The sequence below is a fragment of the Pan paniscus genome, chromosome 12, assembly GCF_029289425.2.
Source record: "Pan paniscus chromosome 12, NHGRI_mPanPan1-v2.0_pri, whole genome shotgun sequence".
NCBI classification, from domain to species: Eukaryota; Metazoa; Chordata; class Mammalia; order Primates; family Hominidae; genus Pan; species Pan paniscus.
The window spans coordinates 87,072,376-87,098,388 of NC_073261.2; the positions used below are offsets into that span (position 1 = coordinate 87,072,376).

The 26,013-nt window shown below is 36.5% G+C and overlaps 1 protein-coding gene and 1 pseudogene across 6 annotated transcripts in view; both read left to right on the forward strand.

Annotated features, from left to right (window-relative positions):
* MAP4K3 (mitogen-activated protein kinase kinase kinase kinase 3) overlaps positions 1–26,013 on the forward strand; it is a 188,011-nt gene that overhangs the window by 40,334 nt on the left and 121,664 nt on the right. For 5 of the 6 annotated variants that reach the window (XR_004669789.3, XM_034952985.3, XM_034952986.3 and 2 more), the window contains exon 2: positions 18,629–18,686. The exons of the other annotated variant lie outside the window; for it this stretch is intronic. Coding sequence is in view for 4 of the 5 variants with exons in the window: in XM_034952985.3 (XP_034808876.2) it covers positions 18,629–18,686 (58 nt within the window). In the remaining variant the exon portion in view is untranslated. The remainder of the gene's footprint in view (positions 1–18,628; positions 18,687–26,013) is intronic. 6 annotated transcript variants of the gene reach the window in all.
* On the forward strand, positions 3,165–3,261 carry LOC112438942 (U6 spliceosomal RNA; annotated as a pseudogene).

Here is a 26,013-nt window from a genome sequence, read left to right on the forward strand (position 1 = left end):
TTTAAATTGATGAAAAGTTGTCATTTATTGTGGCAGGGGTGATGTGAAATCCAGCCATTTATTGGTATGTGTTACAACTTAGCTAAGTCCAGTAATAGTCAGTACATACTACTAAATGATTCAAAAGCAAATGGTCTTTTAGATCAAGTAATAGATCTCTTAAATTGAGATGTATTTACCTTAGATAGTAAGAATGACTCTTTGGTCTCTTATAAGAGGTGAAGAGAGATGCTGTTTCTGGGCTAGTATTTTTGCTAAAATTGTTTTATGAAAAACTTTCATAAGTTAAAAATTTGGGGCTTGAAGTTAAAGCACGTTGTCTTGAGTAAAAGATATTGATAGAAGTTCAGAAATGTAAACTGAATTGTCTTTTATCTTATTTTACCTAAGTGGACTATGGAATATTAAGCTATTGGTATACAAATACTTGTAGGCCGGGTGCAGTGGCTCACCTATAATCCCAACACTTCATGAGGTCGAGGTGGGAGGATCACTTGAGGTCAGGAGTTTGAGACCAGCCTGGGCAACATCGTGAGACCCCATTTCTACATTAAAAAATTTAAAAATTAGCCAGGTGTGGTGGTGCATGCCTGTAGTTCCAACTGCTCCAGAGTCCGAGGCAGGAAGATTGTTTGAGCCCAGGAGTTAAGAGGCTGCAGTGAGCTATGATGATGCCACTACATTCCAGCTGGTGCAACAGAGTGAGATCTTGTCTCAAAACAAACAGACAAACAAAAAACCCCAAAAACCAAACCTGTATTTCCCTTCCCCTTTTCCTGATATTTTAATATTTAAGTATACATATATTCTACATAATGAACACTGTATCTATCATCCTGAACTTTTTAACAGCTCTAGTCTTTTGTATAGTGAAGCTTTCAGGCTTTAAATAAAGTATACATATCAAAATATTTTGAAGAGTAATTGAAATCTCAGTTTCTCCCCCTCCTTTTAACTAAACAGATGGAAAGAATTATTTGATAGTGTTTTCCAGAGCCCTTTATAATGTAGCATATTTGAGTGTCTGATTCTTTGAATAATGAGTGTGAGAAAATTGAAAATTGAAATGTAGAGGGCTATAGTAGGTTTTAGTAAACAAAGTTTTGTTATGTCACAGTAAATGGTAATGGATAAATAGGATAACAGGAGTGTCTTATATTTGGGAAATTACATTCATCCCAAAAGAACAAAAGCAGTAAGCAGGAAGACAAATTAGCTAACCCTAATAGTGAGAAAGGGAGCTGATAGTTTAGCCTCATGAGGTCAAATTATGTAATTTCTCTATTGTATAACAGAAGAGTTTCAGAAGCATTCCATTTTCTTTTTCAGATTAAAAAGCCAGCATTATCAGATAGTGGAAAAGCTTATTAATACTTGCTGTGTAGCCTGAATAAAACCATTATTTTAAAAATGTGTGTGTGTGTGTGTGTGTGTGTGTGTGTGTGTGTGTGTGTGTGTGTACGTGCATGTAGGTTGTTTGGTAAAATCCACTTTTTATGTACTTACTTAGATTTGTCAGCAGCAAGCTATGTTGCTAAATTTCTTTGGTAATTTTTATACAACAGAGCCCTTTGTAGGTGGGTTTATTGCACATTACAATATTAGTACTTCATTATGTGTTGGTGTTATTTCTTGAGTGGGAACAATGACATCCATCTCTTTTTTTTAATTAAACTGGATATTAGAATGCTGGAAGGTTGTTTAATTTCATCAGTGTATATCTGAACTAGTATTTTATCTGGTCTTAAAAATAATTGCTGTCATAGTGGAATCATTCTTTTGTTCCATTTTTGTTTCAGATGTTAAGAGTTACATTGTGATTTTCCTATTTCTGGAAGAATAATTAGAGTCTGATGGATTCAAATTCCTTCTGATGCACAGGAAAGCCCCTTTCCAGGCCAGTCTCAAGAAACTTTGGGAGGAGGATATAGCACTGACAAAGGGTGATAGAAACTAGTTATTATCAAAGATCTAGTTGCTGCCAGGCCTTTTTCTGTTTAGTCGTATCCTTGGCATCATAACCACATTCTGCCTATCTTATTCCCTGAAGTTGCCCTCTTCGTTTCTCCATAATCTGGTGTTACATTTCTTTCTCCTGTCCGTCTGGCCAAGCTGTTTTATAACTTATTTGTGAATATGCTGTTTTGATACTTGGCTGACTGAGTGAGCTCAGGTCCGTCTCTGTGGAGAGGAATGGCCCTCCTCCACTATCACCCCTTCCTTTGAGGACTGTTCTAGACACCTCTGGATTAAAAGCACAACAGAAAACATAGCTATTTATTCTTGGAAATAATTACCTAAGCAAAAAATAATGTGGCTCTTGTGAGTTTTTGTTCTGGAGAACCACAATCTAGAAAACCTGGGATAAAGTAGAATTTTTAACCATTTCTCTCCATTCCCATTAAATGACCTTAGTTCAAGCTGTCCTCATTTCAGGCTTGCTGTAGTGCAACGTGTCCTTAGAAGTTGTTCTGCCTTTCCCTGGCTCCTCCTTTATGTTTCTCCCAAGATTACTATAATGCAATTGAAGTAAATGTCCAGCAGTAACAGAAGCAAATGAGATGTTGTTGAAGGGTATTGGGAACAGGTGAAAAGTGAAAACAGTGGTATTCATATTGGCCATTCTCTCGTAGTAGGCAGATTTTTAGCAAGAGGAGTAATGGTAGAAAAATTTTTATAAAGTATAACAAAAGTTTCTAATATTGCTAGGTGTGCTTTGTAAGAGTAATGTTCAAAGCCTTGATGGAGCTTAGTTATAAATAAATTTAATTTACTTTGAAATTTTGTGTCATGAAAAAGCATATGTATGTCCTTCTCATTTCACTGATTTTAATGAAAGATATACAACTGACCCTTGAACAACACAGGCTTGAACTTGAACTACACATGTCCACATATGCAGATTTTTTTAAACCAAACTCAGTATTTGTGTAATGTGAAACCCATATATATATGGCTGACTTTTCATATACACAGGTTCTGCAGGGGCTGCTATGGGACTTGAGCAAGTGTGGATTTTGGTACACTCAAGGGTCCTGGAACCAGTCTCCTGCATATACCAAAGGTCAGTTGCAGATCCAGCCCTCAAATAATAGGCACGAATTCTAGAAATTGGTTCATTCACCCCAGATTTAAACATAAGTGATCTTAAAAAATGAAGTTTGTTGCTCGCTTTGGGAGCACATATACTAAAATTGGAGTGATACAGAGAAGATTAGCATGGGCCCTGCGCAAAAAATATTTTAAAAAATTAAAATTTTTAAAAATGAAGTTTGCTATACATAGCTTTTTTTAAAAAATGGATGGATTGTAATGACTACAGGTAAAAACGGGATTCTGAAATGGATAGGTTCTAAGTTTTATGACTGATACATTTGAAAAGTATATTCTCTTGTAAGATGGAAATTATCTTAAGTAAAAGGCTTCTAAGGAGATAGATTTTATTGGGTAGAATATGTTGTGTTTTTATAATATACTTAATCTGGACTACCATCAGCTGTGTAAACATTCTGTTTATTTTACACATTTGCCACCAGTTTGTACATTTTTGTGTTTCATTCTCTACATTCACAGGTGAAGTCCTCAGTAATTTAATGAAAACATTTTCTAATGAGCTCACTTAATCAGTTTCTCCAACTCAAAACAAATTGGAGGTAGGGATGCTGTACACACAGTCAGTAAGAAATAACCACTAACAGCCTGATGAGAGAGAAGGAGAAAACCAAAATGCCTCAAATTAAGTAAGCAGAACAGTCCAGATTTACTTAGAGAAGTGGTTCTTAACCTTATGGACACCTGGCTTAGTCCCCTTTATGCTGGTATAATGGAATACCTGAGACTGGGTAATTTATAAAGATCAAAGATTTATTTGGCTCACAGTTTTGGAGGCTGGAAAGTCCAAGAGCATGGCGATGGCATCCAGTTAGGGTCTTTGTACTGTGTCATCCCATGGCAGAAAGTGGAAGAGTAAGGGCGAAAGATCAAGAGAGCAGAAGGGAGCCAAACTCACTTTTATAACCAACTCAGTCTCAAGATAAACAACCTACTTCCTCAGAAATGACATTAATTCATTCTCTGGCGTCATGACCCAATCACCCCACCTGCCAATACTATTACATTGGGGATTCAGTTTCCAACACATAAGCTTTGAGGGACCCATTCAGACCATAGTGACACCTAATGGAGTCTGTAAACATTTTTCTCAGCAAGAAGTATAAAACATATATCAGTTTGTATTCAGTGTCAGGAATTCTTGGGCTCACTGAAGCCCAGCCTTGGGCCCCAGGCTAAAAACATGATTTAGTATAGGGGCAAATAGCTTTATGTGTCTAATTTAAGAGCGTCACTTTGGGATGCTTTATAGATAATTTATATAATAGGCAATATTGAGTTAGCAGAAAATGTTAAATTTTGTATCACACGCTTAATAAACATACAATGTTTCTTTTTTGAATTAAAAAATATGCATTTTTCACTTAACATTTATCCCATTATCTGGAAAACTTAGTCTTCATTCCCCAGGGATACTGGTTAGAGAAGTGATATTCTGCATTTGCATTAAATAAGCTTCACTGTAATTTTTTTTTTTTTTTTTTTTTTTTTTTTGAGTAGGAGTGTCGTTCTGTTGCCAGGCTGGAGTGGAGTGGTGCAATCTCTGCTCACTGCAACCTCCACCTCCCAGGTTCAAGTGATTCTCCTACCACAGCCTCCCGAGTAGCTGGGACTACAGGCGCGCACTACCTACCATGCCCAGCTAATTTTTGTATTTTTAGTAGAGATGGAGTTTCACCGTGTTGGCCAGGATGGTCTCCATCTCTTGACCTCATGATCTGCCTACCTCGGCCTCCCAAAGTGCTAGGATTACAGATGTGAGCCACCGCGCCTGGCCCATTTTCACATTTTAATCAGTGATGTCCAGGAGACTTTTTGTACCAGCGAGATTACGAGCATCTCTTCCCAACTCCATGTGCAGAAATGCCAGGTTGGTAGGTTGTGATCTGCCTTGGTGGGAGTGTTTACACCACGAAAATGTTAGAAATCAATGCTCATTCTGCCTTCATTCCCCCAAGCTGTTTTTTTAAACATTTACCAGCACACTACTGATTTTAATTACTCATTCAGCAAACATATTTTGAGCACCTGTTGTCTTCCAGGCACTGTTCAAAGTGCCAAGGATATAGTAGTGAATAGACAGTGTTTACTTAAGTGAATGTATTTTTCTAAATCCTAAATTTTCTATTAAATTGGGGAGCTTTTAGGGGTCCTTAGTCAAATAATGGTGGGAGATGAAGAGTCAAACAAAAGTAAATGGTTTTCTTTGCCACAGAACTTTCAGAATCTTTTAATGTGCTGGTGTGCACAGTTGATCTCTAGGAGGAGAGTATAGTATGTATTATTTCTTTTTTTTTTTCTGAGACGGAGTCTTGCTCTGTCGCCCAGGCTGGAGTGCAGTGGCACAATCTCGGCTCACTGCAAACTCTGCCGCCTGGGTTCAAGCCATTCTCCTGCCTCAGCCTCCCGAGTAGCTGAGACTACAGGCACCCGCCACCATGCCCAGCTAATTTTTTTGTATTTTTTTAGTGGAGACGGGGTTTCACTGTGTTAGCCAGGATGGTCTTGATCTCCTGACCTCGTGATCCACCTGCCTTGGCCTCCCAAAGTGCTGGGATTACAGGCTTGAGCCACCGCACCCGGCCTATAGTATGTATTATTTCTAATACTTAACCAATAAGTCTTTTTTTTCCAGAATATATTTAACACGTTTCAGAAGTACTATTCTGCTGCTCCAGGCAGTCATATTGCAGATGTTAGAAATTGGTGAATAAGGTCATTACTCAAGAGACGTATGTCGGTCAGAATATGGGCAGGATTTCTGAAGACAGACTTTCCCATCGTGTTTATAGGGCGATTGATTTTTAGGTTGTGGATTGAGTTACTTTATTGATGTTTTCCTGAACTATCCTGTTGTATTTTCATTTCCAGTATTTTTTTTTGTAAATTTTTATGTAAAGCACTGCTCTACTTATATGTTGTTAATCTTAGAAAAGTGCTTTTTCTTCTGATCTCCAGTTTCTGATTTGGGGACACTTAATGATATACGTACATGAATTTCTGCCACCACTTACTCCCTGTTGCTAGACTTTTTCTCAGCCCTAGGCATCACTTCCTCCAGTGCCTCTTGCTGAAATGGGAGTCTCTTAAACCCCATTCATCTGCCATTTCACGCTTATTAGACTATGGTGTTTCTCAAGTGTGATTGATAGGCTATTGATTGAATCAGTCACTTGAGTGGTATTAAAACCATAGGTTCCTGGGGCTCACCTCAGATCTGCTGATTCAGAGTCTGCGTGGTGTGGAAGCCAAGACTCTGTGATTTAAAGCAGATCTACAAGTGGTTTGTATTGAGTTGTTTAATTTCCATGCTGAGTTGTTTAAATTTCATTTTTTGGTAGGTGTATACAGTATTTCTCAGTGTAGGTGCTACTGGCATTTTGGCCAGGATTATTGTGTGGCAATCTGAAGGCACAACAGGACTTTAAAAATCATTGGATCCTACCTACCAAATACTATTATCATCCCCAGTTATTGAGACAACCCAAAATGTAAATGTCCCTCCACATTTCCAGACACCTCCTTTCCATTTTTATGGGGTTAGTATCCTCAATTAAGAATCACTGTTATATACTACTTTCATTATTTTAGATGTTGATCGTAATAATTTAATATACATACCTAACCTAAGACCCCAAATTATTCACTAACTCTGTCCACTTCGCAAACTGTATAAAGTCTTCAGAGCAATTTAATTGTACTTCCACCTTCCTATTTCCATGGTATTTTGCTCCATATTTGAGTTCTAGTTTTTTAAAAATTGCATAGACATTATTGTTTTTTTACAGTCATCAATGTTTATCTCTACCCAAGATTGGTAGTTTATTTGATACTCCTTGCATTTTAAACTTTCTTTCTGAGTCTTTTTTGATCCTGAAATACATCCTTTAGAAGAATATGTTATTGCACATCTTTTGGCGGTGAACCCTTGGTGTTTGTTAGAAAGTGTCTTTATTTTGCCCTATTTTATTGAATAATGTTTTACCTGAGAATATAATTCTAGATTGACTTAACTTTTTTTCAGCACTGCATTTTCTACAGTCTTTCTGGCTTTCTTTTTTCTCTGAAAAGTCTAATTGTTGTTCTTTTGTGGATAATCTGACTCCTTTTCTCTGAGTGCTTTTAAAGATCACTTCTTTTTCTTTAGTTTTTTTGCAGTTTCATGTAGTGTGTCTAGATGTGGATTTCTTGTTTATTTGCTCTCCTTGAGTCTGTGTCTTCTGAATCTGAGGTTTTATGTCTTTTACCCATTCTGGAAAAATTTCAGCCATGGTCTCTTGAAATATTGTTTCTCTCTTCCTTCCTTGTTTAATTAGATGTATATTTTCTTATTCTATTCTTTGTGTCTCTTAATCTCTCATTTTCTATCTCTTGCTCTCTTTGCTGCTTCAGATCTGCCATTTTGTCTAATTTTATGTCTGTGTACACCAGTTAGGTTTTTAATTTCATTTTTTATTTCTAGAAATTCTATTTTGTTCTTTTTATCCTGTCTGCCAAGTCATTTTTGTTAGCCTCTTGTTTCTGACCCATGTATTTATTTATTTCTAGTGTTAACTTTAAAAAAATCTGTCCTATGTATTTAATACCTTCTTTTATTTCTTTAAACTTTTAAAGCATACTTGATTGTAATGTTATGTATCTTTTAATTCCTAAAATTTAACTTCTGTGGATTTGATTTGGTTTTTCATACTTTTTACTGCTCTGGTGGTTTGTTTCCTTTTATGCTTGATAATTTTGTTTTAAGCTCATATCTGCCTAATAATTTTATATGGTAATTTCCTGGAGTATGGGTTGAAGATGTGTTTATCTACAGATAATTTGTTTCTCCCTCTGCCGGGTGCCTTGTGTTACCACCAACCCAGAAACAAATTTATTTCTTGACTTGAGGCTCCTGGCCCTCAAAATCAGTGTAAATTTTAACCCTATGCTCTACTGGGGACAGACTTGTGATTATGGATTTCCAGGGAAGATATTTCGATTCTAGTGAAGGCCTGATTTGAACAAATTCCCTGTTGTGGATAGAGCCCTTTTCCCCAACCTACCTGTGGGGTGTGACTCTTCAAGGGCATTGCTGGTTTTATGCAGTGGTCCCAATTTTACCTTTCACCACATCTAATAAAAATCAAAACTGAAGTCCCTAGATTCCAAGTTTAATCTAAGGTCATGGCTTGAGCTTTTGTTTACAGCTCTGATTTTATTCAGTAAATACATTTAACAGATTTTTTAAAGCTGTTTATGCTACATCTCTTTGTGCCACCTGTGAATTTCTTTGCTTGTGAGTTCAGTGCACGTAAAAGAGTGTTTGTTGTATCTTGTCTGCTATTTCTAGATATTTGTAATGGAAGGATATTTTATATCTAGTCTAACTTATTTCCAAAAGTGAAATCTTGGAAGGTGTTTACGCACATTGGGGTCTGAGCACCTTTGGGCTAGAAATGCTGCTCCTATTGCTTCTATAGTGCAAAGTTGGAATTGGTTACCTGATCTCTTATGCTTTCCCAAACTCAGTGCTACTGTTAAGTTTTATCCATATTATTAGTGTGGTCTGCCAGTTACCATTTAGAAGTGTTATTGATATGGAACAGGTCCATTTTTGAATTCCAAAATTCAGAATTAAACTTTGAAATACAAATTACTGATATGTTGGAACTGTCTGTACTCTTTTATCACTCACGGATTATTTTCCATGTCTATATCCAATTATTATCTGCTAAGTGCATTTGTTGAAAGTTAATGATAGCCTCAATCTGTTTTTAAAATTTTTTTTTTTTATTAGGACCATGTAGTCCTAGAAATGTAGATCTTTAATTATCTGGTTTTAAGAAACAAAGAGCCATTCAAGTTAACTTAAGAAAAGAGAGGCTATTGTAAAGATACATGATACATGGAACTGGAAGCTTGTCAGGAACTCAAGGCAGCTTGGAGATCTGCTCTTTTCTTATGGTCTTGTAATTTTTTCTGTCCATCTGTTGGGTTATTTGCTCTTTATTGATTGTCTCTTCATTGCATCTTTTCTATTTCTTCAAAACTTCACTTTATGCCCAAAGTCCTGCGTGCTGTGACACTGGCACATAGCATGGTTTCACAGTGAGTTACATTGCATGGTGGTGCTATTTCTCAATATTTCCAGTTTCAAACATTTTAGAGTTGTGCTGTCTAATGCAGTTATCACTAGCCACGTGTGACTTTTAAAATCAAAATTGAGATTACGTATAGGATCTGTATGCTGATAACTGCAAAGCACTGATGAAAGATATCAATATCTAAATAAACAGAGACACCTGCCAGTAGTGTTCATGGATTGGAAGACTCCACATAGTAAATATGTCAGTTCTTTCCAAATTGATCTATAGATTTAATGTACTTCCAAATAAAAGTCCCAACAGCAGATTTTTTTTTTAAACAGACAAGCTGACTCAAATTTATATGGAAAGGCAAAGGACCTTTGTTGCCAAAGCAACTTTGAAAAAGAAAAAGTTGGAGGAATCACAAAATTATTGTGATTGTAAATTTAAAATTTACTATAAAACTACAATAATCGGCCGGGCGTGATGGTGGCTCATACCTGTCATCCCAGCACTTTGGGAGGCCAAGGTGGGTAGATCACTTGAGGTCAGGAGTTGGCGATGAGCCTGGCCAACATGGCAGAACTCCATCTGTACTGAAAATACAAAAATTAGCTAGGCGTGGTGACCTGCAGTCCCACCTACTCAAGAGGCTGAGGCAGGAGAATCATTTGAACCCAGAAGGCAGAGGTTGCAGCGAGCTGAGATTGTATCACTGCACTCCAGCCTGGGCAACAGAGTGAGACTCCGTCTCAAAAAAAAAAAAAAAAAAAAAAAGAACAACAAAAAAAATTACACTAATCAAGACTGTATAGTGTAGGTAAGAGATAAACACACAATCACTAGATCAATATAGATCAACATGGGGTCCAGAAATAGATCCACACAAATATAGCCAATTCATTTTTGACAAAGGTGGAAGTCAGTTCAATGAAAGGAAAATCGACTTTTCCACAAATGATAAGAGTTGGACATATACATGCAAAAAAATGTACCTAAACCTAAACTGTACACCTTACACAAAAATTATCTCAAAATGTATCATGAAACTAAATGTAAAAACATAAAACTTTTAGAAGAAAACACAGGAGAAAATATTTGTGACCTGGAGTTAAGCAAAAAGATCTTGGATGTGATACCAAAAGCACAATTCATAAAAGAAACTATTGATAAATTGGACTTTATCAAAAATAAAAACTTTTGCTCTGTATATTTGTTTGGCAGGGCTGCCATAACAAAATGCCACAGACTGGGTGGCTTCAACAGTAGAAATTTATTTTCTCATAGTTCTGGAGGCTGGAAGTCCAAGGCTAAGGTGCCAGCAGGGTTGGTTTCTCCTGAAGCTTCTCTCCTTGGCTTGCAGATGGCCTCCTCCTTGGTGCATCTTCACATGGCCTTTTCACTGTGCATGTATATCTCTGGTATCTCTTCCTTTTCTTAAAGGGACATCAGTCTTGTTGGATTAGGGCCAACCCATATAACTTATTTAACCTTAATTACCTCTTCAAATGCCCTTCCTCTGAATATAGTCATGTTCTAAAGTGCTGGGGGTTGGGACTTCAACATATGAATTTGGTAGGGAGCACAATTCAATTCATAAATTCTGCAAAAAACACTGTTAACAAGAATGAAGAATAAGTTACAGACTGGAAGAAAACATTTGGCTGGGTGCAGTGGCTCATGCCTGTAATCCCAGCACTTTGGGAGGCCAAGATGGGTGGATCACCTGACGTCAGGAGTTTGAGACCAGCCTGACCAACATGGTGAAACCTCATCTCTACTAAAAATACAAAAAAATTAGCCGGGTGTGGTGGCAGTTGCTTGTAATCTTAGCTACTTGGGAGGCTGAGGCTGGATAATCGCTTGAACCCGGGAGGCGGAGGTTGCAATGAGCCAAGATTGTGCCATTGCACCCTAGCCTGGGCGATAAGAGTGAAACTTCGTCTCAAAAAAAAAAAAAAAAAAAAAAAAAAATTACAAATCATATATCTGACAAAGGACTCATATATAGAATATATATATATGAAGAACGCTCATAACTCAGTAAGAAAATAAATATTCCAGTTAAAACATGGATGAAAGACTGGAAAACAGTTTATCAAAGGATGGCAGGTAAGCACATGAATAGACTAAGAGCATCATTAGTCATTAAGGAAATGCAAACTAAAACCACCATGAAATAGCATTTACATACCTATTAGGATGGCTGAAATAAAAAATACAATGCCAACTCTTGGCAAGGATGTGAAGCAAGTGGAACCCCACCATGCGTTGCTTCTGGGAATGAAAAATGGTACAGTCACTCTAGAAAGTTGGGCAATTTCTTATAAGGTTAAACATATACCTACCATATGATATGACCTAGTCACACTCCTGGGTATTTATCTACCCTGTATACAAATGTGTATAGCAGCTCTTTCCGTATTTGCCAAAAACTGAAAACAACCCAGATACCCTTCAACTGGTAAATGGATGAACTGTGGTAAATCCATGCAGTGGAACCCTACTCAGCAATAAAAAGGAATAAACTAATGATATATGCAACAACTTGGTGAAAGAAGAGTCTAAAGATGTTATATAATGAATGAATTTATATGGCATTCTCAAAAAGAAAAACTGTAGTCATAGAGAACACGTTAGTGTTTCCAGGGTTTAGGGAGGATTATGACTTCCATTGGAGTTTTTGCAGTGATGGAACTTTCTTATTTCCTGATGGTGGTGGTGGTGGTGGTTACATAATCTAATATATGTGTTAAAATTACTAGAACTGTATCTTTAAAAATCCATTTTATTGTCTGGTAGTTAAAAAAATTAAAAACTCCAAATTTTAAATATTTCATTTTGTACACACGTACAATTAAACAAAATTCAGTTTTTCACTTGCACTGGCCACATTTTAAGTGATCAATAGGTACGTGTGGTATGGGGCTAATGTATTGGATATTGCAGATACAGATCATTTCCATCAATGCAGAAAGTTCTTTTGGACAATGCTGGGTTTTCTTTGTTTTGTTGCTGTTGTTGTTCTGAGATGGAGTTTTGCTCTTGTTACCCAGGCTGGAGTGCAGTGGCGCGATCTCAGCTCACTGCAACTTCTGCCTCCCGGGTTCAAGCGATTCTCCTGTCCCAGCCTCCCGAGTAGCTGGGATTACAGGCACATGCCACTGCGCCCAGCTAATTTTTGTTTTTTAGTAGAGATGGTGTTTCATCATATTGGTCAGGCTGGTCTTGAACTCCTGACCTCAGGTGATCCGCCCACCTCGGCCTCCCAAAGTGCTGAGGTTACAGGCATGAGCCACGACGCCCGGCTTGAGCCACCATGCCTGGCCGACAGTGCTGTTTTAAAGCAAGGATCAGCAAATTGTCGATAAAGGGTCAGATAGTAATACTTCAGGCTTTGTGAGCCATATGGCCTCTGTCTTAGCTACTCAACTCTGCCATTGAATTTTTTTTTTTTTTTTTTAGACTGGTCTTACTCTGTTGCCCGGGCTTGAGGACAATGGTGTGATCATAGCTCACTGCAGCCTTGATCTCTTGGGCTCAATTGATCCTCCTCCCACCTCAGCCTCTTGGGTAACTGGGACTATAGGCACATGCTACCAAGACCAAGCCCAGCTAATTTTTGTATTTTTTGTAGAGACAGGGTTTCACCATGTTTCCCAGGCTGGTCTTGAACTCCTGGACTCAAGCGATCTGCCCACTTTTGCCTCGCAAAGTGCTGGAATTACAGACATGAGCCATGTACATGTGGCTATGTACCAGTAAAACTTTTATTTACAAAAATAGACATGTTTGCTGATTCCTATTTTAGAGAATTTGCCCTGTTTCCTATTTTCATGTCAGCTCAGGGTTTATTGGTATATTAACCTTATAATTTATCATCCAAATTTAATAAATGTTTAGTTGTTTAAGAGTGAACACAGGCACTCTTATTGTACCGGTAGAATTATTAATAATTCTACCGGTACAATAGGCATAACCAGGAGTACTCTGGGTAAACCAGGGATGTATGTCACTCTGTTAGTTTTCCTATGAATTGGTTGCCCTTGTAGTGGACACATACCTAGTGACGTGATTTGGCTGTTTCCCCACCCAAATTTCATCTTTAATTGTAGTTCTCATAATCCCCACATGTTGTAGAGGAACCTGGTGGGAGGTAATTGAATCATGGCGGTGATTACCGTTTTGCTCTTCTCATGATAGTGAGTTCTCATGAGATCTGATGGTTTTATAAGGGGCTTCCCAACCCTTTTGCTTGGCACTTTTCATTCCTGTTGCCACGTGAAGGAGGACATGTTTGCTTCCCCTTTTGCCTTGCTTGTAAGTTTCCTGAGGCTTCCCAACCCTGCGGAATTGTGAGTCAATTAAACCTTTTTCCTTTATAAATTACCCAGTCGCAGGCAATTCCTTAAAGCAGCATGAGAACAAACTAATACACCTAGTCTAATCAACTTTGGGAAAGCGAACATGAAACCATCCCTTTAGCAGTGAGCATGGGTTATCCATTTTCTTCTGAAAGGGAGTAGTTGTATGGGAAGTACTCTGAGGTTTGGCTGGCCTGGTACACTCAAAATAGTCTGTGTTTTCTGTCCCCAAGCCTTTGCTCATGCTTTTCGTTCTGTGCCCTTTTCCCCATCCCTTTTGTATGTTTTTCCTAATTCAGGCCATCTTTTCAAACCTCTGCATAAATGGTAACATCTTCATGCCATCATTCCTGTAATACCTTTTCAGGCTTATAAGTTGGTGGTTACATTTTCTAAAAGTCAGTAACATAGTGCTTTAAACTGGGTCGCCAAACCTGGCTGTGTATCAGCAGTACCTCAGTAGCTTAAGATACAGAATCCTGGGTCCCATTCTTAATCGCTTGACCTAGAATTCAAAATTTGTAGCAGTATTTTGTTATTGTTTTGTTTTGTATTTAAACTCTTTATATGATTTTTATATAACCGGCTAGCTGGTTCAGTATTTGGAATCTTTTGATTTAGAATGAAATTATTTGATATAAACATTGACTTTTAGAATTAGAAGGAACCTTAGAAATAGCCTATCTTCACCTTCATGTTATTAAATTGTGGGCAGAGGGGTCAGGAAGAAGACACAAGGGAAATTACTTGCTCAGATCCCATTGCTGGTTACTGGCAGAGCCAGGACTAAACGTTGTTAACTCTCACTCAGAACTTTTATTCATATTCACATCGGACATGCCCTTCTACATAGTAAGGTTTGAGTACTCCAAGGGGCTCAATACATAGTAGATGATGATCAGATGTTTTACTGATAATGACTGTTTCTAACCCACTTTATATTGTACCTAGCACATTTTTTGGCTCTTAATGATTGCTGCTTGAATATGTTGTTAACCCTCAGTTCACTCTCAAGGAATGCCTTTCTGACAGTTGGAGATAATTCCACAGTCTGCGTGAAATCATCTCAGAAAAATTCTTTCCAAAACTAGTTCAAATCTGAATGACCTCTGAAAGGCTCACTGAATCAAACTAAATTCTGGTACAGCTTTGAAAGTTAGTACTTTCCAAGAGCCCCTCTAAGCCGAGATCGGTCTAGACCTGCAGGATTTTCCTCACCAGTCCACTTCCATTTTAGAAAGGTTACCCAGAACCTATGGGAGTATGTGGTGGGGGACATGTATACTGAAATAAGGTGTGAGACCAGGGCCAGGAAAAGGCTTGTGGGAAGTGGTGGTAGCCTAAGCTGAGCTTCGAAGGATGTCTGTTAGGCCAGGGGAGGGAGCTGGAACAAAGCATGGATGGCTCTGGGGAATAGCAAGTTGTTTAGTTTGGCCAGAGGATAAAGTACAGGTTAGGGAGTGACTAGAAATATAGATGGGGGCCAGATTAAAATGTAGTATTTCACAATTTCATATCCACAGGCAAAAGAATGAAACTGAAGCCCTGTCTGACACAGTATAAAAATTCACTCAGATTATAGACGTAAATTTAAGAAAACTATAAAACCTAGAACTCTTAGAAAAAAAAACTCATAGGAAAAAAGTATTTGTGACCTTGGGTTAGGCAAATGGTTTCTTAGCTGCAACACTAAAAATTCAAGAAACAAAAATTAGTTAAGTTGGACATCATCAAAATGAAAAGGTTTTGTGTTTCAAAGGATACCCATAAGAAAATGAAAGCATGTAGAATGGGAGAAAATACTTGCAAATCATGCGACTGATAAGGGATTTATATCCAGAATATATGTGAAGAACTCTTACAAGTAACAATTTAAAAAGAATTTAAAATGGACAAAGAATTGAATAGACAGTTCTCCAAAGAAGATATTCAAATGGAAAATTGAAAACAGGTCCACACAAAAATGTGTACACTGATGTTTATAGCACCATTATTCATAACAGCTAAAAAGTAGAAACAACCCAAATATGGTATTTCCATACAATGGAATACTATTTGGCAGTAACACATAAATGAGTTTGAGACATGGATGAGTCTGAAAGCATTACACCAAGTGCAAGAAACCAGAGTCACAAAGGACCATGTGTTATTTGATCCCATTTACATGAAATATTTATAATAGTCAAATCCATAGAGATGGAAAGTAGATTAGTGGTTGCCAGGGATTGAGAGTCATAGGAATATGGAGTGACTGCGAATGGGTCTGGGGTTTCTTTTTGAGGTGATGAAAGTGTTCTAAAATTAGTTAGTACAGTTACATAACTCTGAATATACTAAACACAACTGAATCATACACCATGAAAGGGTGTACTTCATGGTATGTGGATTCCATCCCAATAAAGCTGTTATAAAAAGTGCTGTATTTAGTGAAAGCTTTAAATACTCTGACAGGGAATTTGGATTTTTGTCTTTAAAGCAATGATGTGTAGCCTTGCAGAGTTATAAGTCAAGAACAGCATGATGAGAACATCATTGTGGGAGCATTTGAAGAATGGTGGTCAGATCAGTGTTGCAGCAGACTAGATCTAGCTGCTTAGAATATTTTATCCTGTTTTCTGCCCTTCACAAGTATGAACATTTTATGTTACATATTCTGAATTCAAAATTTTTAACTTTATACGTGCTAATATTTTATAATTTCTATCTTGCTCTCCTTTTTAAAAAATAAACTGCTCAAGGTGATTGAAAAAAAGAATAGCAGTTGCAGAATGTTAGAGATAATACTGACTTTTAAATTTACCTTTGTGTGTAACCTTGACTACAGTCAATTTAGAGATAGCAAAATATGACTTATTTTAGGCAGAAGACCAAGATTCTTGGTGAATCATAAAGCTTTAAAGACCCTTTATTAATAAACATGGATTTTACTAAGGAAAGGCTTAGAAGTGAAGTTTCTTAAGGACTTTCAATTGTCTGTTTCCCCTTTTTGTGAAATATCTTAATACTGCCAAATAAATTACATATTGGAAGATATTTCTAACATCATAGAAAGCAAAAGAACAGTAATCATTTTAGCTCTATGTTTTTTTCAATTAACCCTAAAAAACTGTAATTTAAAAACTGTTAGCCTTTAGGAAATTCTAGACTGATTTACCACTTGAAATAATTGTATTCATAAGTCAACCCTATAGGAAATATTGACCTTGGTAAACCACTCATCAGTAGTTAGTGTCATAATTTTTCTGTTAAATATATGCTGGTGTTAGTAAATCTATTTTTAGAAGAGTACATTGTGTACAGCAACCATTTTGGACAAACACTGTGTAACTTGTAAATAGAGAGTGTGCCCTCCTGTGGTCATTGGTAACAAAAATCTCAGCTGTAATCATCCTAGCTTTCTGAGTTCACATTTGTCTGCTCTTCCATAGTAGAATCACCCATACTCTGAATTTCTTCTCAGTAAGTAAAAAACCATAGCATGATTTTTAAATGGTGGCAGTTGTCTTATTTGGAGGAGATGCTAAAGGAGAATCCTACCAGAGAAAAGATATCAAAGTGTGAGGAGAGGCAAGTAGTTGTGATGGTGCTTGAAAAGCTTTATGACTATTATACCTGAATATTTTTCAGATACTCTCTACCTCCTTTACAGAATGCTGCCAGAATGATATTCTGGTTTTATTTCTATTTCATCATTTATATATGTTTTCTTCCTAGAGAAAGGAGCTAGTATCCAGCACTGTCTATTTGAAACATCTATCCCGTTTTATGGAAATTAAGTTTAATTTGAAATAAGTCTTCAAATCTCTTTTGTACTGCCTTGAGTGTTTATTAGTTATGGGGATTTTGTTTGAAGGAACAATTTTTAAATGAATTTTCCCTGCAAATTTTATTAATTTATATGAGATCTCTTAATATCTTTGTTCTTCTTAGAGTTAAATGGTTAAATTTTATATTTTCAGCAATGGCGGTGTCTCATATCTTAGATCTTTGGCTGGTATTTTTAGTGCCCTAGTATTCTTAGAAGAATTCCACTGTTAATGGTGTTACCATCTCTTGCCAGGTGATTCACTGATTTTCACCAATCCATTAATAAGAGAGTGTTGCAACTAGGAATAAATCTGGTCACATGAATGGATCTTTCTGTGATCAGGGAATGGCATGTATTGTTCTTCATTGGTGGTATGAAAATTATTTGTAGTTAACAGTTTAAAATATCAAATTGAAAGTTCTGATCCAATTATAAAATATTTTAAATTGACAAAGACTTACTGCCATTTTAATATAGTTTCTTCTTATCTATATGTGTATTATATATAATATATATTGTTAAATGTACACATAAATACACATAATATAATTATGTGTACTTATATACATAATTATACAGTTGTAAATGCCAGGAATCTATAATTTGATTTTTTAAAGTGATTTTTAATATGTGGCTTACAAAAATAGGTTTTGCATTGAACTACATGTATTTGACTGTACTATCAGGTGTGTTTAAAAGGATGCAGGGGGCCTGTTTTCGTAATTATATACACAATTGTGTTAGCCTTTCATATCCTAAAGCTTTTAAATGAAAAAATATAAGGCTAGTTAATTAGTTCAACTAGCCTTTGAATGAATAGCAATACAGTGTAATACTTAAAGACTCAGACTGTGGAGTTAGACTGCCTAGGTTTGAATCCCAGCACTGTCGACTCACTGGCTGTATGACCTTGTTAAGTTCTTTTGAGTTCTATGTCCTTTAGTTTCCTCACTTGCAAAATGAGAATAATATCAGTACCTATTTTATAAGGTTGTTGTGAGGATTAAATGAATTAATATTAAAACATTTAGAATAGTGCCTGGCACATCCGTACTAACGTCTAAGTGTATATTAGCTATTAGTTTTGCCAATATTAAATTTATACATAAATGTTGAAATTTATTGTGAAGGAAAAACTATTTGTTTTGTAAATATAAATTACATTTGCATTTCTTTTAAAATATTTTTATATAACTGAAAACAGTAAGCTAAAGTGAAATTTTATACACTTTTTTATGAAAGCTTTCTTCACAATAATCCTTTTTTCCTCTTTCTTTTAGGCACGGAATGTTAACACTGGTGAATTAGCAGCAATTAAAGTAATAAAATTGGAACCAGGTAAATTGTTTGAAATTCATTTTTTCTTACTGCTAGAAAGCCATGGGATATCTTAAGGCTTATTTTAATGATGTTTGGTCAACATTCTCTTGTTTTCCCCAACATCTGGGATAAATAGAGCTGCTTGTATGCCCTTTCCTCCACTTCTTCAAGTTCTGCATACAACACACCTTGCTCAGTTCTTCCCTGAAAAGTAACTGATAATTGGGGGAGGAAGGGGAACTCCTGAAAAGACTTTGTTCTTTCTGAACTCAGTTGAGCTAACTTGTGACAAGCTGATAGTGGTTTATTTCCAGGCTAACGTCTTGTGGTGTCAGTGTGATGTAGTGGAAAAAACAGAACTGAAATTTAGGTAGTTGTAGTTCAGTTTGTCTCCCACTCCCTTGCTCTGTGAACTTGGGCAAATAGCTTCATGTCTCTGAGTCTCAGTTTTTCTCAGGAGATCTAGCTTCCACATTCTGTATTTCATTGCTATCCCAGCAGTTGTCTACCAAATTGAGCAGCTTATTGTAAAGCCCCTTAAGGCTACTCCGTATTTTTTGTCTGCTTCAACTATGTTCTTTGAATTCCTCCTACTTCCCTCAAAACCCACATTTTTCTTAGCTAATTACTCACTCTTTGTTTATTCTCTCTTAGAAACCCTTTCCCACTCTTTCTCCTTCCCACCATAAGCAAGTCTATAATTGTGCTAGTGTCTAGACCGAGTACCACAGCAGTTAGTGCCTTTCTGATGACTTCTTCCTTACAAGCTGATAATAAGAGTTTATTGGTGAAACAAGTTTTAGCTCCAGTATGAACAGAAATCCATTCAGAGACTTTGCAAGAGTGGAAAAACTTTTTCTGTTTAAAAAAAAAAAAAAAAGAAAAGGCCAAATAGCCAATACTTTAGACTTTGCAGGTCATGTATGGTGTCTATATTCAGTTCTCCCTCTTTCCCTATAGTTTGCTCACCCCTTATTTAGAGCATCAATAAACTTTTTAGAAGTGATATTAAAATGAAAATTTAAGGATGTGCTGATTGACTGTGATCAAACCACACATAAATAAAATGAATTAAAAAAATTTTCCAGTTATACATATTTACAGATTTTATGTAGTCGTTATATTCTAAACATCACAAGACAAGATGTTTATCTTTTTTCTGAATCTCCTACTCTTCAATTCATAAGAAATTTAAGAAGGATATTTGAAGTTGTTGAAATATTAGCTACAAAAAGAAATTTGGCATTTAAAGCAGGGCCTTCATTTTTAATCATTAAGCAGTGACTGTGTTACTTAATGAAATGGTTCTAATGAGAAGTATTTTGTGTATACATCATTCCCTCAAGAAACCTTCTCTTTCAGGAAGCCTTGCCTGACCCTGGGTCTAATTAAGATGACTCCTGAGTGATTCGCTCTGCTGTAGCACTGACCATAGCTATATTGTCATTCTAGACTTGCCTTTCTTTGTTTCTAAGTTTTAATCAAATTTGTGCCCCCAGCACTGAGCTTAGGGCCTGGCACATAGTACTCATTCTGTACATCTTAAAATTTCCTTAAAAAATTAAAAACTTGAAAAAGCTTACTGTTCAAGTCAATTATTTTCTGTTCATGAAATGTTCAAGTTGTTGCACTGTCAGTCTTGGACACTGCCATGTGTATATTGATCAATGTAATAAAAGTAGAATATACAACTATACAAAAGGAAAAAAATAAAAATCATTCATATTCTGCCACCCAGAGAAAACAAAGGTTATCACCATAAATATGTTTCATCTATTACAGCTACCCATTTCCCCCCGCCACCAGTTATTTTGATCCCTCAATCATAAAATTCCAGCCCATAGTATTTCTGTGTATATGCCTAAAGTATAAATACTCAAAAAGTGTAATCACAAACAGGAACCCTCATACACAGCTGGTGGAAATGTAAAATGGTGCAACCACTTTGGAAAACAGTTTGTCACTTCCTTAAAGTGTTAAACATAAATTTGCCATAATGACCCAGCAATTCTACTCTTGTATATCTGCCGACACAATGATTGTCATGCACAAATGTTTATAGTAGCATTATTCACAGTATGTCTCAAAATTGGAAACAGTCTAACTGCCCATCAACTGGTGAATGAATATGTTGTGTTCATACAATTGAATACTATTCAACAATAAAAACAAGTTGCTGATAGCATGCTGTAACATAGGTGACCAAAACGTGCTAAGTGAAAGGAGCTAGACACACAAAACTGCATACTGTATGATTCCATGTGAAAGGTTCAGAAAAGGCAAATCTGTGGTGTCAGAAAGTTAATCTGGTGAGCTGGGGACGGGGTGGACTCACAATTATTGTACGTGAAGGGTCTTATGGGAATAATCTAGTGATGGTTGTACAACTTGGTAAATTTACTAAAGGCACCATTGAATTATACACTTGAAATTGCTGAACTATCCAATTTAAACATATGCCTTAATAAAATTATTAAAGATACATAACTAAAACCATTAACAACATTACAGTTCTTTATTAATAAGACCTACACTTAGCAAATAGTTGCTACGTTATATCTATAGGTTCCCACTTAATTTCTTTTTATCTTTTTTCCTTGCAATTTTCTGTGGAAGTAACTCGATCATTTATCCTGTAAAGTTCCCCCCTAGTCCAGATTTTGCTGATTGCCTTGCTGTAGCATCATGTAATATATTCTTTGGTGACTTGATAGATATCTCTGGAGAACTGAGTAGACTCCGGTTTTATTTGGGGTATGGAGGAGGGAACTACTTCACGAGTGGTGTTACGCTCACATTTTTCTAAGGTAGAGGGGTGTGTGTGTGTTTAAGAGACAGTGTCACTGTAGCCCAGGCTGGAGTGCAGTGGTATGATCGTGGCTCATTGCAGTCTTGATCTCCTGGGCTCATGGTATCCTTCTACCTCAGTCTCCCAAGTAGCTAGGACTGCAGGCATATGCCATGACACCCAGCTAATTTTTATTTTTTGTAGATACAGGGTCTCACTATATTGTCCAGTTTGCTGTTGAATACCTGGTCTCAAGCGACCTCTCACCTCGGCCTTCCAAACTGCTAGGATTACAAGCATGAGCCACTATGTCTGGCCTAAATTAGAGTTTTTGATGGCTAGTCTTCCATTTTTTGGAAACAAAAATTAAGTCTGAAATAGTCTAGTGCAACATGTTGGATTTTAAGAATTTCTGTCTAGAGTTTGTTCCTTTTTCCTTTTTTTACAGCTGATAAGCAATTTGAACCTGAAGCAAAATAAAAACTTACGCAGACCTTTTGACCAAATTGTTTAAATGTGAAGTTACTCCAAGGTGTCTGACTGTTGCTTCTCATCTTAATTATGCAGCTTTAAATTTAAAAAATTTTAAAAATTTTTTTTTATTTTTTTTTTATTTGTGATGGAGTCTTGCTCTGTTGCCCAGGCTGGAGTGCAGTGGCCCGATCTCAGCTTACTGCAACCTCTGCCTCCCAGGTTCAGGTGATTCTCCTGCCTCAGCTGCCCGAGTAGCTGGGATTACAGGGGTGCACCACCACGCCCGGCTAATTTTTGTATTTTTAGTAGAGACGGGGTTTCACTGTGTTGGGCAGGCTGGTATTGAATTCCTGACCTCAGGTGATCCACCCGCCTCTGCCTCCCAAAGTGCTGGGTTAACAAGCGTGAACCACCGAACCTGGCCTAATTTATTTTTAATTTTAATTTTAATTTTTTATTGTTTTGAGATAGAGTCTCGCGCTGTCACCCAGGCAGTGGTGTGATCTTGGCTCACTGCAACCTCTGCCTCCGGGTTCAAGCAATCTTCATGAATAGCTGGAATTACAGGCATGCACCACCATGCCTGGCTAATTTTTGTATTTTTAGTAGAGACAAGGTTTCATCATGTTGGCCAGGATGGCCTCAAACTCCTGGCATCAAATGATCCGCCTGCCTGGGCCTCCCAAAGTACTGGGATTACAGATGTGAGCCATTTTTAATTTTCGTGGGTACATAGTAGGCATATATATTTCTGGGTTACATGAGCTATTTTGATACAGACACGCAATGCATAATAATCACACCAGGGTAAATGGATATCTGTCATCTCAAGTATTTATCCTTTGTGTTTCAAACAGACCAGTTATACTCTTCTAGTTATTTTAAAATGTATGATTGGATTTTTTGTTGTTGTTGTTACTAAAGTCACCCTGTTGTGCTTGCAAATACTAGGGCTTATTCATTCTTTCTAATTTTTTGTACCAATTAACCATCTCCAAATCCCTTCTACCCCCCCACCAAGCCCTGTAAGCTTCCCAGCCTATGGTAACCATCCTTCTACTCTCTGTCTCCTTAAGTTCAATTGTTTTGAGTTTTAGCTCCCACAGATAAATGAGAACATGTGATGTTTGTCTTTCTGTGCCTGGTGTATTTCACTTAACATAATGACTTCCAGTTCCACCCATGTTGTTGCAAATGGCAGGATCTCATTCCTTTTAATGGCTGAATAGTACTCCATTGTATATATGTACCACATTTCTTTATTCATTCATCTGTTGATGGACACTTAGGTTGCTTCCAAATCTTGGTTATTGTGAATAGTGCTGCAGTAAACATGGGAGTGCAGATCTCTCTTTGATATACTCATTTCCTTTCTTTTGAGTATGTATCTAGGAGTGGAATTGCATGATTGTATGGTAGTTCTATTTTTAGTTTTCGAGGAACCTCCAAACTGTTCTCCATAGTAGTTGTATTAATTTACATTCCTACTGACAGTGTAGGAGGGTTCCCTTTTCTCCACATTCTCACCAGCATTTATTGCCTATCTTTTTGATAAAAGGCATTTTGAATAAGGGGAGATAATATCTCATGGTATAGTTTTGATTTACATTTCTCTGATGATCAGTGATGTTGAGCACCTTTTCATATACCTGTTTGCCATTTTTATGTCTTTGAAGAAATGTCTGTTCAGATCTTTTGCCCATTTTTAAATTGAATTAGGGTTTTTTCCCCAGTGGAGTTGTTTGAGCTCCTTATATAATCTGGTTGTTAATCCCTTGTCAGATGAGTAGTTTGCAGATATTTTCTGCCATTCATGGGGTTGTCTCTTCTCTTTGTTGATTATTTGTTTTGCTATGCAGAAGCTTTTTAATTTGATGTGATCCCATTTGTCCATTTTTGCTTGGTTGCTAGTGCCTGTAGGATATTGCTCAAGAAATGTTTGCCCACACCAGTGTCATGGAGATTTTCCCCAATGTTTTCTTGTAGTATTTCCATAGTTTGAGGTCTTAGATTTATGTCTTTAATCCATTTTAATTTGATTTTTGTATATGGTAAGAGGAAGGGGGTCTAGTTTCAGTCTTCTGCATGTGGATATCCAGTTTTCTCAGCACCACTTATTGAAGAGACTGTCCTTTCCCCAGTGTATGTTCTTGGTATCTTTGTTGAAAATGCATTCACTGTACATGTCTGGATTAATTTCTGGGTTCTCCATTCTGTTCACTGATCTATGTATCTGTTTTTCCAGCAGCATGCTGTTTTGGTTACCATAGCTCTGTAGTATAATTTGAAGTCAGGTAATGTGATTCCTACAGTTTCTTTTTTTTTTTCCTCAGGATAGCTTTGGCTATTTTGGATCTTCTGTGGGTCCCTAAAAATTTTAGGATAATTTTTTCTATTTTTGTGAAGAATGTCATTCATATTTTGATAGGAATTGCATTAAATCCTTAGATTCTTTTGGATAGTATGGACATTTTAACAATATTGATTCTTCTAGTCCATGAACATGGAATATCTTTCCATTTTTTTTTTGGTGACTTCTTCAATTTCTTACATCAATGTTTTATGTTTTCATTGTAGAGATCTTTCATTTTTTTGGTTAATTCCTAGGTATTTTATTTTATTTTATTTGTAGCTATTGTAAATGGAATTTCTTTCTTGATTTCTTTTTCAGATTGTTCACTTTTGGCATACAAAAATGATACTACTTTTTGAATATTTATTTTGTGTCCTGCAGCTTTACTGAATTTATCAGTTTAATAGTTTTTTGGTGGAGTCTTTAGATTTTTCCAAATATAAGATCATATAATCTGCAAACAAGGATAATTTGACTGCTTCCTTTCCAATTTGGATGCTCGTTTATTTCTCGCTCTTGTCTGAATGCTCTACAAAAATTTAATATATAAATATATGTAATATATATTATATGTATAAAGGGATCAATTCAGCAAGAGGATGTATATAGATAGATGTGTGTGTATGTATACATATATATATACATATATAGAGAGAGAGAGAGAGGATATATATGTAGTGACCTTCTTAGCTCTTCTTACAGTTTCTGTTTTGAAATCTTTTTTTTCTGATATAGCTACTCCTGTTCTTTTCTTGTTTCCATTGGCATGGAATATCTTTTTCCATCCCTTTATTTTAGTCTGTGTATCTTCATAGGTGAAATGTGTTTCTTGTAGGCAACAGATCATTGGGCCTTATTTTCTTATCCATTCAGCCACTCTGTTTTTTGATTGCAGAATTTAGTTCATTTGCGTCACATCAGTGCTCAAAAAGTTTTGGATTTTGGAGCATTGTGTATATCAGATTTTTGAATTAGGGAAATTCAACGTGTATTGGCAAAAGTTAAACATTCCACTCTTTCCTGGAGAATCTAAGTCACTCTGACATAGAGAAGCAGTCTTGATTTACACCCCAGATGGCAGAGCTTCAGGTAAGAGACAGTGTTCACATCCATCCTAACTTTGTTGCTTATAAGGAAAAAGAACCTTGGGTTCATTTTATAATCCAATCCTGAAGTCTGCCGCTTTACATACAGCTCTCCTTTGCTCTAAGCCTATCAAAACACCACTTCATTTAAATTTCACCTCAATTCCATTTTATTCAAAATATTACAAAAACTCTTATCTTTTCTTTTGGTGAGATGCCCCAAGATTTCTCTGGCGTGTGGTTTTCCTCATTGCAATGGGTCAGTAAACCTGAATTTGTCAGATGACGGGTTTGTTCCTGTGGTCTGTGGCTGATCCGGCTAGAACACTGCCAATTCTTGAGACTTATTTGGAAAAAAAAAATTAAAAATGGATCAAGATGAGAGCTATGGCAGAGCTTGCTAGTAGAATAGAACTTATGTATATATTCTTTGGGGCTTTATTTTCAATTTCTGATAAGGTGTTATTATATAAATAAGTTATAGATCTGGAATCTTTTCTTTTTGTGATTTAAAGTCAGAATTTAAAAGTTACTTATACTCATTTGTGGTATTGTTTGCAGCACTAGTTATTATAATATGATACAAATGCAGATAGATAACAGTGATTCATTAGGTAGCAACTCATAGGAAAAACTCTTCTAAAT